Source organism: Colletotrichum gloeosporioides (assembly GCF_011800055.1).
Source record: "Colletotrichum gloeosporioides strain Lc1 chromosome Unknown consensus_43, whole genome shotgun sequence".
Lineage (NCBI taxonomy): Eukaryota > Fungi > Ascomycota > Sordariomycetes > Glomerellales > Glomerellaceae > Colletotrichum > Colletotrichum gloeosporioides.
The window spans coordinates 68,491-82,698 of record NW_025544688.1 but is presented as its reverse complement, the minus strand read 5'-3'; the positions used below and the strand labels follow the sequence as shown (position 1 = coordinate 82,698).

The 14,208-nt window shown below is 56.6% G+C and overlaps 3 protein-coding genes across 3 annotated transcripts; 2 read left to right on the top strand and 1 right to left on the bottom strand.

The window, feature by feature from the left end:
- Positions 1-3,602: 3,602 nt before the first annotated feature.
- On the top strand, positions 3,603-4,595 carry GCG54_00008596 (uncharacterized protein; the record flags this gene model as incomplete). The annotated part of the gene is made up of 2 exons (XM_045408557.1): positions 3,603-4,372; positions 4,424-4,595. 2 exons carry the CDS (start codon positions 3,603-3,605, stop codon positions 4,593-4,595), a joined length of 942 nt encoding a protein of 313 aa, XP_045264524.1.
- A 1,470-nt stretch (positions 4,596-6,065) lies between these two features.
- Positions 6,066-7,781, bottom strand: GCG54_00008595 (Thiamine pathway transporter THI73; the record flags this gene model as incomplete). The annotated part of the gene is made up of 3 exons (XM_045408556.1): positions 6,066-6,519; positions 6,580-7,343; positions 7,446-7,781. The coding sequence occupies 3 exons, from the start codon at positions 7,779-7,781 to the stop codon at positions 6,066-6,068; spliced, it is 1,554 nt and encodes a 517-aa protein (XP_045264523.1).
- Positions 7,782-10,610: 2,829 nt separating this feature from the next.
- Positions 10,611-11,729, top strand: GCG54_00008594 (uncharacterized protein; the record flags this gene model as incomplete). Its single annotated transcript, XM_045408555.1, has 1 exon — positions 10,611-11,729. The coding sequence occupies one exon, from the start codon at positions 10,611-10,613 to the stop codon at positions 11,727-11,729; it is 1,119 nt and encodes a 372-aa protein (XP_045264522.1).
- Between the last annotated feature and the right edge of the window lie 2,479 nt (positions 11,730-14,208).

Below are 14,208 nucleotides of genomic sequence, written 5' to 3'. Positions count from 1 at the left end.
TAGACTGCGGCGACCGGATATTTTGAAGTGAGGTAAGCGGAGTAGACATATTCGACGGCGATCGGTGACCTTCCACTCTCATCGGCTCCATGAGCGGAGTTGCCCGACGACGATAGGCGACAGCGCGACTGTAGTCAGACGTGATTTGACTTGCAAGTAGCGGCGGCCCACGTGACAAGCGAGGCGAGAGCTCACGTTACACACCGGTTGGTGGATGTGGGGGCCGAAAGAAAGGACATGACGCTGGAGAAGCGATGAGATTCAAAAGTTCTGGCTTACACATCACAGTGCATGATGCCGAGCGCTGACATGGCGCTGGCCGGTGTGTCGGTGGAAGTCAACAGCATTTGCCTGCCAAGTGAATGCGACAAGCTGGGAAGGTGGGGTTTCGCCGCAATTCTTAACTGCAGCAAACTGAATTCGAGGTCTTGGAGGGCATAGTGAGGCCGGTGGGTTGTGTGAGATGTGCGTGAGAGACGCCAGAAACGCGAAGCGCTCGTTTCGTCCGTGCACTGTAAGCAGCGAGTGTGTTTGGGCGTACTCGGTGCGGTTCAGTAAACAGACCTCGTCAAACAAGGGCGGAGACAAACACGAAATTCGCGGCAGCTAAGCGCCCCGTAAACCAACGAGGAAAGAAACATCGACTTGCACGGTTGAAGAATGAGACCAGATCTGGACTGTTGAATCGGAGAGATATTCCTGTCTCTGCCGGATTTCCAGGAACCGGGGGGCTGAGGCCGAACCTTGAGCCACTTTTCTCGGGGCAAGCCACATCCGGCAGCCAATGGCACGGTTCCTCCTCGGACTTTGAGGGTATCTGATTGGAGTCCCAAACGGCAAGAGCTTTTATAATGGAGACTGCTCAAATAGTGCAGGTACGTACCCTGAGTGGGCGTGGCGCAGGCGCATCCAAGTCCGGGACCTGCCTTGTTTCAATGGTCCTCTCCCGCTGTGTCTTTCCACTCTTTTTAGGCTCCCGCACCTTGTTTCCCGCGCTTGTTTCCTTCCATTTGCTCAATCCAGTCATTGCGATGGCTTCCTCACATTCCCTCCCGTCTTCTTCCCGCGTACCGCAGCAAACCACACTGCCGACACCACCACCGCGCTTAGAATCCCACTCCCGTCTCTTGGCCAAAGCCGGCCCATCCGCTGGTTCAACCGGTATGGCGCTTGTTCGGGTCTTGTGACTCTTCACGGATCGTGGATCACATACCATCCGCAAGTGAGAGCGAGTCTGCCTCGCCAAATTTCGACACGAGCTTCCTGGATCCACCGCAATGCCAACCCTTGCATTGATATCGCCAAACTCTACTCTACTCTACTCCACTCCACTCTATCCAACCTCAGTCGGCGCTGACGTTTCTTTCTCGGAAGGCATACCATGAAGCCAACATGACCTGCGGCCGGGCCTAGGTCCGTGATCGACCGGCCCAATCTGTTAATCAATCTACCACCAAGGTGTGTAACCAAGTTTCAGCTGCAACAGCCTCACATTCAGCACCACGTTTTCGCCAACCGAGAAACAACTTGCTGGAAATGCCATTGGCCGTCATTCTGACGCACCGCCGGGGTGCCGCAGGTCATTTCCGGCCTTGCATGACTCCAGAGCCACATCATTCCTGTTCCTGTCATCGGCCTTTGGTATGGCAACACAACACCACCAGATGCCCGATCTGAACCCGCTGCCGTCACCCTTCTGAATGACTGCGTTTTCGCACGCACGCCTTGAACCACATCCAGCAATCAGCAGTTTGTGCCGAGGCCAAGTCCGAAGTCAGTCATGCCAGGTGTGGGACAGCTGATATCCAAAGTGGCCAGCCTGTGGTCTCATTGGCAAAACCACCACCTTTCAGCCCTATCGCATCCTCCCCGCATATGCAAGCCAAGGACACCCCGTCACTTGGGGAATTGGGATGACATATCCCGCGGGAACATGACTTGCGATATTCGGACGACACTGTCACACCAGCGAGTCGGTATCCTATTGAGTTTTCAATACGATCAACCTTCTGTACACGACCCTCGACAGTGATCGCCGATATCCGCGCCGTCGTCATTGTGGGTCTTCTCCACCGTTCCGTCTCGTCGCCGCTCCAGTCCCGGCTGTCTGCGGCGTGAACTCCGACGGTTGAATTCGCGTTCGCTTGCCACCGCCCGAACACCACGCAAACCTCGTGTCTGCACGATGGATGCAAATCTCCATGAGCGGCCTTATGTCCATCTTGATAAGATTGTTTCATATGCCAACATGCTCCGGACCGACGGGCTGCCAAGGGCAAAAGTCCTCTGGGCCCCGTGTCAGCTGCAGAGCCACGGTCTGGTCTTGCTGCAGTGCAGTGCGTCCTACACCGGCCACCTAATCCGCAATGTTCACATCCGCCTGCAGACATCTCCAAAGTGTTTTGATCAATCAGAGTCTGAAGATGGCTGGTCGTGAGCGACCGTTGCGCGCCATGCCACGGACTTGACCACCCGCTAAAATCTCACCTAGGCGCATCGCCTTTCACTCGGGACCCAACGACGAGCTGTTTCGTGCTGACCTCGTCCCGGAGCACCCTATCAACTATGAGCCATCGTAACATCTGCCTGTAGGGCTGCATCGCACACCCTTGCACGCGGTCTGTCACATCCCAGGACGTGCATCATGGCTGCCCACCCGTCCCGGCAGCTGGGTTTCGCACGACCACGATCTCATCGTCATTGTCCAGGGTGACTCCAGGAAACCCGCAAAGACAAAAATATGTTTCCTTTGTAAGCTTGTATTCGGCCGAGCACCGGTCCTGCTCCTACCAATCATCGGCTTGAATTGCTTCTTCTCTCCCATCGCTCCACAGAGGCCGCACCCCCTTGCCGTCCCGACCTCGACATCCGAACATGCTCAGAATTCACAACAATCTACCCACAGCCGGTTTTCTGGGACGGCGTCGGCATGGGGTCGGAGGGCTGCTGGCCACCTGTTTGGGTGCTCCTTGTCCAAGCCCGTCTTAGCTCGTGGCTCGACCTCGTTGACCTCTACCTTCGGGAGCCATCAATCAGCCCCATCCCCAGCCCCGTTACACAGACTTTGGACTGTCATGTATCCCACGTTTAGAGCCTCGGAGTTCACACTCCCACGACTGGCGCGGTGTTAGGGGTGGACACGTGTGGCTTAGACTTCCCGCTCCCGTCTTCCGTCCACCACGGACGTGTGTTGTTATGTTTGAACTGTCATCTTTTTGTTTTCAAACAATCATAATCACCATATATTTGACCATACAGAGCGTCTATGATATCCATAATCAGCCACCTTGGCATTCATTGCATGACAATCTCTCGGTGTTACTCACACGCGAACCTCTCTCACTTCTGATTGAAGCTCAAGGGTGGCTCTGCGAATGCATGTTCACATCATCGTCATACGCTCTCTCCGTTTACCTTCGATTCGGACATCACTCTCCCAACTGCGGACACCAATCTTACCATTCTGGCGGCTATCTCCAATCTTGTTTGAGCACCGACGTCACTCGGCATAGAGCTTCGTTAGCCGGAAAGACCCCTGGCTGCCTCCTTTGGACGATCTGAACACCCTCTGAACAGCTTCTTGGAGCTGAGCGCCTGCCGTGATGAGCCCGACACCCGAAGAAGCATCGGAGCTGGATATATCATCGAGCTCGCCCGACTTCAAGTCCTGGTCTCGAAGCAGCAGCATCACCAGCAGACACACCAACATCACCGAAGTCAACGACCCCCTCGAGGACGCCGAGTTCACAGTTCAAGACATCCTGTCTTCTTTTTCATCATCCCGTGCCGCTCAGAAGTCGCATTCTTCCCGCACACCACCAACAATGTCTTCGTCACGTTCCGGTCGTTCAGGAGGTTCATCCAGCCACCGCAGCTCCAAGAGTAGCAAGAAGCCAAGGGCGGTCCAAGTTAGTGAAGGCCTCTTCTTTGTACTATCGCCCCGCCCCGTCCCTACTCATCCTTCCCCTCCCTTCTTCATCGGACAGAAACCAACTCTCTTCATGACCGCTGCATGTGCGCTTCACCCTCCGACACCCATACTGACAGAAGCCACACAGCGCTCCGTCCAGCAGCTCATCGAGTCGCTCGAAACCCACCGGGTAAACACCCTCACAGAGCTCTGCCGGATCGAGCGCGTGGCCGCGACCTGCGAGAACGAAGAGGACGCCGTCGCCTTCCAGGGCCCCATGACAGCGGCCTGGGACTACTACGTCAACAGCAACCAGCTCCTGAGCGAGCTGCGCGGGATGACGCGCAGCTACCCGATCTGCAGCGACATCCTCTACGACGCCCACGTCCGCGTGCGCAGCGATCCGAACTCGAACAAGAGCTGGAACCTGGCGTGGCTCTGCTTGACCAAGATCCAGGAAGAGTACGTGGACCTTGATTTTCCCGGGAGCTTTTGGAGCTGACGCACTTGCAGTGGCCTAGTTGACGGATACGCCGGCGTCGAGGCCGTGAAGCCTGAGATGTGGGGAGGCCGCGAGCCCTCAGCGGAGGAGGCGGAACAGCTCAAGGCGTGCTTCGTGTACGAATGGAACAAGGCCTTGAGTGCCATGCTCAGGCATTGGGCTGTCGATCCAGTCTGGTACTAGATGCAGGCTCGGCGCCACGCAGGTGGTGGCGCATGTGCGGGCTCGGGGATAAGAGATGACGGTGACGAAGATGGTTGGTGTATGCGTACAGACAGCGGCGCATTTCACAGGCACTTGACCTTGCAGCATTTGGAGGATAGCGAGCGACATTCTTTTTCTCGGGCGACATTGGCATCAGCATCAGCATCGGCAGCGGCATCGGGGAGCGAGCATCAGCGTCGCATTGGCATCTTACACCTCTCCGTCTCACGACGATTTTCGACCATGGTTCATTCTCTTTCTCATATTTCGTCTACAGCATTTTCCTTTCTTGGTCTTTCATGGAGGGATGGTCTTGGGCTGGACACAGGACTTCTGGCAAGTCCTTAGATTCTCATAGCGGTAGATGAGAGGTTCCAATTGAAGCCTTTGTTTCCGGTAAACTTTCCATTTGGGGTCCAAAAAACTGAACGTTACGGCGGTCTTTGGACCTGCGCCCACTTATCCACCAGGGCGGGAGCGGACCGACCAAATCCACCGTCGCCGGGTTCCGGCCCCACCGGCGATCCGTCGGCGTCCCGGATCCTTTACTGTGACAGCTCATCCAACCAGGCGGTGTCAAGACAGGATTTGCAAGTCGGACCAGGCAACACGATTCACGCGGCTCCTTCGTACTTATTTGGACGCACGGAGGATACAGCCCTGCCATGCACCATACGCCCCTGTTGGTCCGCAGTACGAAGCTGGCCAAGGCTGTAGGGATTAAAGGCGAAGAAGTACAGAATAGATTGGCAGAGGGGAAACATGGGGGTCACATAGGATCAGGTGCCTTGGGACGGAGACGACCCTTGAGTGGGATGAATTGTTACCCCAAATATCATGCTTGGCGTTGGAGATGCCAAGAGGAGGCTTAAAGAACTACATCGTTGGGGGTTGACTTCATCCCCTGGTATCTGCACATTATCTCCTGGCCCAAACTGCTGATAGACGTGTTTTTACGAAAGTTCTCGAATTTGAAGTGCTGAAGTTGAGGAGTAAGCGCTCCACGAAATGTTCGGCGGAGTTTAGTCAGGCTGTCAGAGCTTGCGTCAGCAGTATCGCCCGGCGGACTTTGTAAGGCGCAACGAACTCCGACTCCGTTTCGATGGCAGGATTTGAAATAGGGCTTCTGGTCATCTGGGTGAATTTGAGGTTCTCGATACCCTGTTAAATTGTTCCTGCTGTCTCAGTTGTGCCTATTACCCTTCTTTCTCTTGTATTCACCGTCGCAGCTTCCATTATCACCTTCATCTCCGTCATTGGCCTCGTCGTAGTTCTTGCCCGTTTGTATCACAGCCATCAAAAGTTACATAAGCTGGGCTCTCCAGTAAGTTGATAAACAATTGAGATTAAAGCAGCATGTCACTTTGGAGACAGATTAAATAGTGAAGTCATGACACATTAGTCAAATCTCATTACCGATTCTACAATTACACGCTAACATACAACCCCTTAGAACACATAGCGGAACGACAGGTTCTCCCTATCCGTCATGTCCTCAAACGCATGAGCGGTGTAGTCGGGAGACGCCTCCGCGACGCCCGAGGCGGCCATCTCGTCTCTCTTCTTGTTCTGCCTCGTGAGGTGGATCCGTAGCCCGATGATGATGAGGATGAGCAGGGCGTAGCAGCCGAGGTGGGTCGCGAAGGCGATGAAGTAGCGCGGGGCGTTCCAGCTGAGGAAGACCTGGGGCCCGATGGCGTTGCCGGTGGCCCAGATGATGAAGTTGAGGGCGACGGCGATCTGCTTCTTGGTCTGGCCGGCGATGTTGCGCGAGATGAGGGAGAGCGCGAGGGTCTGGGCGGACCAGAAGGAGAGGGTGATGTAGTAGCAGATGAGCAGGCCGATGTGCTGTGAGAAGGTCTTGTTGGGGAGGGTCATGAGGAGGACGGTGCCGACGACGGAGCTGAACGTCTAGTTAGCGGGTGTTTCTCTGCGAGATGTGGTTTAGGGGTAGGGGACTTACGGGACGCAGAAGCCGAGCATGACATAGAGGTTCTGGCCCGTCTTCTTGACCAGCCAGACGGATCCGAGAAGCACAAAGATGATGTAGAAACCGAGAACCATGGCGAGAAGCTGCACCTCGAGCGTGCTGAAGCCGAAGCTCATGATGATGATGTTCGCAAAAGCGCCGAGGCCAGAGGTGGGCAGGGTGGTGCACAGCGCGATGAGGGCGTATCCCCAGACCTGGGGATCTGTGAGGGCCTCGATGGCCTGCTCGCGCTTGAACTTCTTGTTCTGAATACCGGTCTGGTTGTCCCTCACACGCTCGACCATCTCCCTCTTCTCCTGCTCGGTGAAGCACTTGGCGCGCATGGGGGAGTCGGGCATCCAAAAGAGAACGAAGACGCCGAAGATGACGGAGATGACGCCGTAGACGAGGAACAGCCACTGCCAGGACTTGAGGGGCCCGGTCTTGATGTGGGTGAAGCAGTACGCGAGGAGACCGCCGACGATCTGCTGGGCACCGTTCATCATGTACCAGTACGTCACGCGGGAGGCCTGCTCCTCGCGGCGGTACCACAGCGAAGAGAGAATGACGAAGGCCGGCTGGCAGGCGGATTCGAAGATTCCCAGCAGAGTGCGGACGATCACGAGGCCGGTGAAGTTTGTGCAGGCGGCGTGACAGGCGAGGATGGTGCCCCATGCGATGATGGAGAATGAGAGGTATTTTGCGATGGGGAGACGGGCGATCAAGTAATTCTGCGGCCACTCTACGAACAAGATGGCCTGGGAGGGGTGTTAGCTTGTCAAGTCTTGTTGATTGTGACGTGTGATGACTATGCTCAGGGCCAACGAGTTTAGTTGCGGTGTAATACAGTGAAGACTTACGATGTAGATACAGGTTGTGAGCCACGAGAACTGCTGCCCCACAAGGCCGGTGTCCTTCTGCAGTCCCATGACGGAGGCGAAGGACATTGTGCCCTTATCGATGGCCTGGAGGAAGTATGTGCAGATCATGACGAGGAGGATGCGGCGGTCGATCTTCTTGCGGAGCTCGTCGCTGCGCTCCTTGGAGACGGTGATGTCGCCGCCGATGTACTGCGAGAGTTCGTTGTCGACATTTTCGAGGCGGGTTGCTTGCGCCTTCTCGTACGAGGGTGTGCGTTCGAGTTCGGTGAGGGTGGGCTTGGCCCCTGGGGCGTCGGTCACTTCTTGGGAGGCCATGTTGTGATGATGTGTTTGGTGAGAACGACTGCACTTAAGCGCCGATATAAGACTCAAAGCTCTGATGACTTCTTTGGAGACCTTGAAGTCACGCTCTCAGAAGGGGAAAGAAAGTGAGTGACCTGGACAAGAGTGTCCAGACGGAACGGATGCTACCCAGTTCTATATAAGAGCAGATCAGGGTGGAGTATGAGGTGATGAGTGCACCCGGCCTTGGATATCGCCCTTTCTTATTCGGGTCGCCTGTCAAACCCCGGATCTAACCCTCACTCTCTCCTCATTCTTACCCCAAGATTTCCTGTTGGGAGGCGCGTGTTCCCCAGTGGGGAGGTTTCGGTCCCCCGCGAAAAGGGACGACGAGAGCGAACAGGAACCCCCACGAAGCCCGGGGAAAAGGGACGTCTGCGATTCGAGGATGCCTGGGCCAGGAACTCGCGACAGCCAACAGGACGAAGGAGAGAGGTGGGTTCACTTGGGGCATCATTCGACCGAGATGGGCGACGAGGCGTGGTCTGAGTCTCACACGCCCCTTTGGACCTTCCCAAACTCCTACTATCTGGAGAACGCGAGACGGAAATAGGCCGCAGATTGGATGGGAGGCTTGCACCACGGTACCCATCACCTATGGGTAGGACGGCACGAGTCAAGTTTGGGGTTGGTTGGGGAGCCGGCTGATATGGGGACTGGGGTCTACGGGGTTGGTACGGGGTGACGGCGGGCGTGAGTGCATTGCTCGAGGCATGGTTCAGACGGTGGACACGGCTAGTTTTTGTTTCTGGCTGCGCGTTGCATGGGTGGCGAGGCAATCCCGGCAACGGAGCGTCAACGGCTTCTGTGTTTGGATCTTGGGGGACTCGTCGCCAGTCGTAGACTCTGTGTTGAGATGTCTCACTTGAATCGGGTTTTCTTCACCGAGGAGAGAACGAGACTGTTGGAGAGGCTCTTTGCCAAGACGGGCGGTCTACGGCACTGAACGGAAGGGCAAGGGGAAGACCTCTGGGCAGATGTAAATCTGGCGAGTCGGCTCGGCTTTTGGGGTGTAATCGACAGGGGATAGGATTGGCTTGGTGTGAGGGGTGCGACGGTGATGGGATCAGGGCGGGTTGGCCTGAAAGGTGTCTCTAGCGTCGGCGAATGCCCGCGTCTTTGGGCTTGGAAAAGCTTGATGGAGCGTGCGGCTGCCTCGGAGTGCTTACTTGGCAGGTCAGTGTTAAGCCGCATAGTGCGGTCATGTCTAAACGGCTGAAAAGAACTTGGTGATAGGTCACATGGGAGTGCAAGATTTGTGGCAATTGGCCGGGGACTGAGCCAGGGGCTTTGGGGGCTGGGAGAAATGGAGGTGAACAAGGGGAGAGAGAAGCATCTATGTAGGCAGTCGGAGATAGTGCAGTGGTTCCATTCGCTGTGATGATGTATGTCGTGGCATACCAATTATGACATGAAGGAAATCAGATACGCGTTCTTAGATATCCATGGATAAGGTACTTGGGTTTTCTCTAGTTTCTGTGTGATGTAGGGCTATGCTGTGTTGGGGGCGGATTTCCAGCGAACACAGTTTACGAACAAGCATCGCGAGGATGACCAGAGTTCTGGAATTGCAATTAAAGCACATTAGGACCTTGTCCAGTGGATTTGTCCGGTCTAGTTCGCTCGACCACACTCCGCTCGACTCCGCGTTGGAATTGTGCTTGAGTCGGGTCGAGTTGTGCACATCGCTTTGGTCAGCAGAAGTGCTGGAGCCTCCCGTCTCTCTCCGCAACCGCAACCTAGGGGAAATGGGGGGAAGCCCGCTGTTTCCCCTCAAATCTCCTCCGTCTCCCTCTCTCTCTCCAGACTGTCTCCATCTTTCCACCGCAGGCTGAGTGCGGAGATGACTTCCCCAAACCCCAGGCCGCGTGAGTGAAAAACAGGGGCTGTGGACGACTGGCCGCCGGCGAGCCTCGTACCGGGCGAGGGCCTCACAGGGGTCATCCAGTGCGGTCTGCGCAGGATAGGAAAGTCGCGCCAGTCAGGAAAAAGGACGGCCTCCAGGCCAAACCGCAAACGACGACGAGAAAATCGGGGAAGACTCCACCGGCGCGGGGTAACCAGCCCGGGGCGCGGGGGAGGAGGAACCGAGATGGAGCCGAGTCGCAGCGTCGGTGGCCACCCGAAGTGGGCCGGCCCCCCGGTTCACCCAACCCAAACCTCAACCGTCCCTCATTGTTCCTACTGCATCATTACGGCGGGATATACCCAGCCAACCAATCCACGGAAATGACAGCTTGATGCCATGCCTCGTGGGATCCCTCAAGCGTCTTTCTAGCCTCATGGCACATTGGGCTGTGGGGTTCTCGAGACCAGTGAAGGCCGCAACCACAGGACGGCGCATCTTTTAAAAGTCTTGGCCTTCATACACCTCGGCCTGCATCACGCCGAACGCGTTCGTGCCCCCGGCTCTCTTCGTCCACGTACCCCTGACACCTGCTGTGCATTTTGGTCATTTCGCCGAAGCCCTGCCACTTCATAAGGGTTTCTGCGGCCGGCGTTAAAGAAGAGAGCCGGTGTCAACGCGTGTCGTATTCACACTTATCCACTGTCGTCATTCTTCGCCAAACGGAACGGAAACCAGGCCGGTCGCTGCGTGAAACCCTCAACACTGCACTTCCTGTGATTCGAATTCTCCCAAGGTAAGCCACGATTGAGGGCAAACCACGTCCCAGCCGTCTTTGGCCGGCGATCGGAGCTACCCCGCCTCATGATGAAAACCCGAAACTCGGTCACTAACTCAATGAGCAGGAAGACATTGAAACTTGCCAGTTAATACAACACTCCACAAAAGCCGCCAAAATGCCCGCCGAGCTCCACGGCGTCAAGTCCGCCGATGTCCACAAGCAGGTCAAGCAGCTCATCCATGAGCTGGTGAACATCAAGGACACGACAGGCGAGTTCCTCATGACTCTGGCCGATGGCCGCATCATCGACACCAAGGGCTGGAACGACTGGGAGTGGACGCACGGCATCGGCCTGTACGGCATCTGGAAGTACTACGAGCTGACGGGCGACGACGAGTGCCTCAAGACCATCGAGGACTGGTTCCGCAACCGCTTCGACGAGGGCCACAAGGGCAAGAACATCAACACCATGGCCGTTTTCCTGACGCTCGCCTACGTCTACGAGAAGACGGGCAACGAGACGTACCGCCCCTGGCTCGAGAGCTGGGCCGAGTGGGCCTACCACGACCTGCCGCGCACAAAGTACGGCGGCATGCAGCACATCACCTACCTCGAGGTCAACGACCAGCAGCTGTGGGACGACACGCTGATGATGACCGTCATGCCGCTCGCCAAGATCGGCCTCGTGCTCAACCGCCCGCACTACGTCGAGGAGGCCAAGAAGCAATTCCTCATCCACCTGCAGTACCTCTTCGACGCGCCGACGGGGCTCTTCTTCCACGGCTGGACCTTCCACGAGGGCGGCCACAACTTTGCGCGCGCCCGCTGGGCCCGCGGCAACAGCTGGGTGACCATCGTCATCCCCGAGTTCATCGAGCTGCTCGACCTCGGCCGCGACGACGCGCTGCGCGCGCACCTCGTCAACACGCTCGATGCGCAGGTCAACGCGCTCGTGCCGCTGCAGGCGGAGAGCGGGCTGTGGAGGACACTGCTCGACGTGCCCGAGGCGGAGGGCTCGTACGTCGAGGCCAGCGCCACGGCCGGGTTCGCGTACGGCATCCTCAAGGGGCAGCGCAAGAAGTACATTGGTAAGGAGTACGAGGAGACGGCGATCAAGGCCGTCAGGGCTGTGCTGGAGAACATCAGTCCCGAGGGCGAGCTGCTGAACACGTCGTTCGGCACGGGTATGGGGCACGATCTGCAGCACTACAAGGACATCCCGCGGACGAGTATGCCGTACGGCCAGGCCATGGCCATGATGGCGTTGGTCGAGTTCTTGCGGGTCTACTATTGATGTAATGATACCATGCTGAAAATGAAAATGAATTGAATGAGCCAATGATTGCGTCTTCTGCGATGTGAGTTGATTTCAGAGCCCGGCCCGGGTTCACCGGCTGGATTGCCGTAAGAACGTAGGTAGTGGGCCTCGAGGACCGAAAGCCGGCCTCTTGCCAAAGGAAGGCGAGGCGCTTTCCGCGCCGAGACGCGTCCACATGGGGGTCATCGTCTTTCGGCTGATCATCGACCGACGACACCCCTCCGCGGTCTCCCGGGCTGTCCGCAAGGCACAAAGAGTTTGTAGCCCTTGATGTTGGAGCGGCAGACCCTGCGATTGGGGTAGCCTTGTCTTTGTCGACCCGGAAGTTTGTGAGACTGGGGACCATGCACCTGCAGGTCGGCCGAGCCACCGAGTTCTGACAACGATGTGGTTGGTCGTTGAAGAATCCCGGAGGTGTGGTTCGCGGGGAAGATCTCGGGGCTCTCTCCTGACTGCTGCTTACCGCATGTCATTGATGTTCGGCATTTGGATTCTTGGGTGACACGACGCAAGACCTCGCAGGTTCGGCTTGAAATGGTGCAATTTGCGAACAGACGGCTCGGGGCGTGTTGTTCAAATGCTCCCAAGAGTTTCGGCGATTCTGTGAAGAAGGCACGAGGTTCCGGTTGAATACAGCCCGAGACCTGCTTGTCTTGTGTGTTGCCATGTGGTGCTTGTGCCATCTGAACTCGTGAGGTGTGATGACGCTTGTCTGAGATTATATATACTCATAGTCGCGGCCACAACGACTTCCACGTTTGTGGCAAGGCGGACAGCTTCTTGGCACGGGGTCAACTCGATCTTCAACCTTGAATTGTCTCGGATTGGCGTTCAACCTGAGTCTGCGGGCCCATGTGTACGAGACTTCGTTTGGCAAAGCAGATGTGCCTGGTGAGAAATGAGTAGTTCTTGGAAAGAGTCCACGACAGATGGCGTGCCATCTCTGTCTGGGCTGTCGAGTGACCGTGGCCCGTCGCTCAGCCTAGTTGCATTCATCTCGTATTTCCCCAACAGTCTCGTCGATCACTTTCGGCACGCACCGAGCAGAATGTGTTTGACAACCAGCCTGACACTGGATATCGGCAAGGTCGTCCAACACACAGCCTTGCAAGTTGGCTGCAGCAGAGATAACAGCCGGACCCTGCATGGACCTAGTCTCGGAGGTTTTCGAACCCATAGTCAGATGTCTCGTTGTGGCGGGCGACGATGGCGTGTTATCAGTCCGGCTTTGCCAGCACTTTGTGGTCACAGGGCTCGTTCTTTGGAAACAGTCTAGCCGTGTTCCCGGCGGTCTGCGAGGTCAAATGATTGGCCTATGGCAAAGACGGCGAACAGTTGGGGGGTGACAGCGAACGGGATGGGCAAACCTACTACTTGGTAAGTAAGGCTTAGAATTGGGATGGTGGCCGTTGGAGGATCTGGGACGAGTGCCAGATCAGAGATCAGATCGGTGCGGCCAATGACAGGCGCCTGATTTTGAGGGCGGACGTCATCGCACCTCCCAATATGCGCGTGATCGGAAAGGCGGGCACGAGGTTCAAGTATTCGTAGTGTACAGTGAGCTCGTTGCAGTGTTCCGCGCCTGTGCATTCGATGGTTATGATTGGCTGTTAGTGCCCAGGCACCTGTCAGCGCGGGAAGCTTAACACAAAGTTCCTGCCCGCCACCCACATTTATTGCGCAGAACCGAAGAAGGGAAGGGAAGGAAGTGCACGGAGCACATTCCCCGTCGAAGCGTAGAGGAAGGAGACTAGGAAGAAAAATGACGAGAAAAAAAAACGAGTGAAAAAATGAGGTCACCCCGGTCCGTGCTCCTTCTTTTTTGGTGGGCAGACTGCGGCAACTGCAAGTACCATTCGTGCTTTCCCAGCAGAAAACAGCAGGTGCTAGGCACCTTCAATCGGAAAGTACGTCCCGTCGCATCCAGCCGAAGCTAATTCCCGCCGCCCATCAATCGAAAACTACCACCACCACAACCACCACCAACCACCAGACCTGCACCTCTGCACCTGCACCTCAACCACGCCGTCGTCAATCCTCGCTCGCGACGTTTGCGCCTGGTCTCACGCTCGCTCCTCTTCTCTCCCCTCCCTCCTGCGCCTCGTCTCCCGCACATCTGGGCTGCACACTTGATCTGCCCGCGCCGAATCTTAGTGGGCAATCATCGCAACCCATATATATACCTCTTATCGACCACCCGCGCACCCTCGCACCCCCGTCGAATCTTGAAGCCATGCGCTGGAGGCTGCGATTCTGCATTCCATCACCGTGAGACCCTGGCAGCGGGGTAGCGCGCCGCCGCCCACACCGAGAGCACCAAGCGAGAAGCTACAAGCTCCAACCACCAAGGCACCAGGCGGCTACCTACACCCAATACAGCATCTCCCACCGACCCGATACCGATCTCCGACCGTTTACCACCGACGACAACCGTGTGTCTGCCTGCATCATTTCG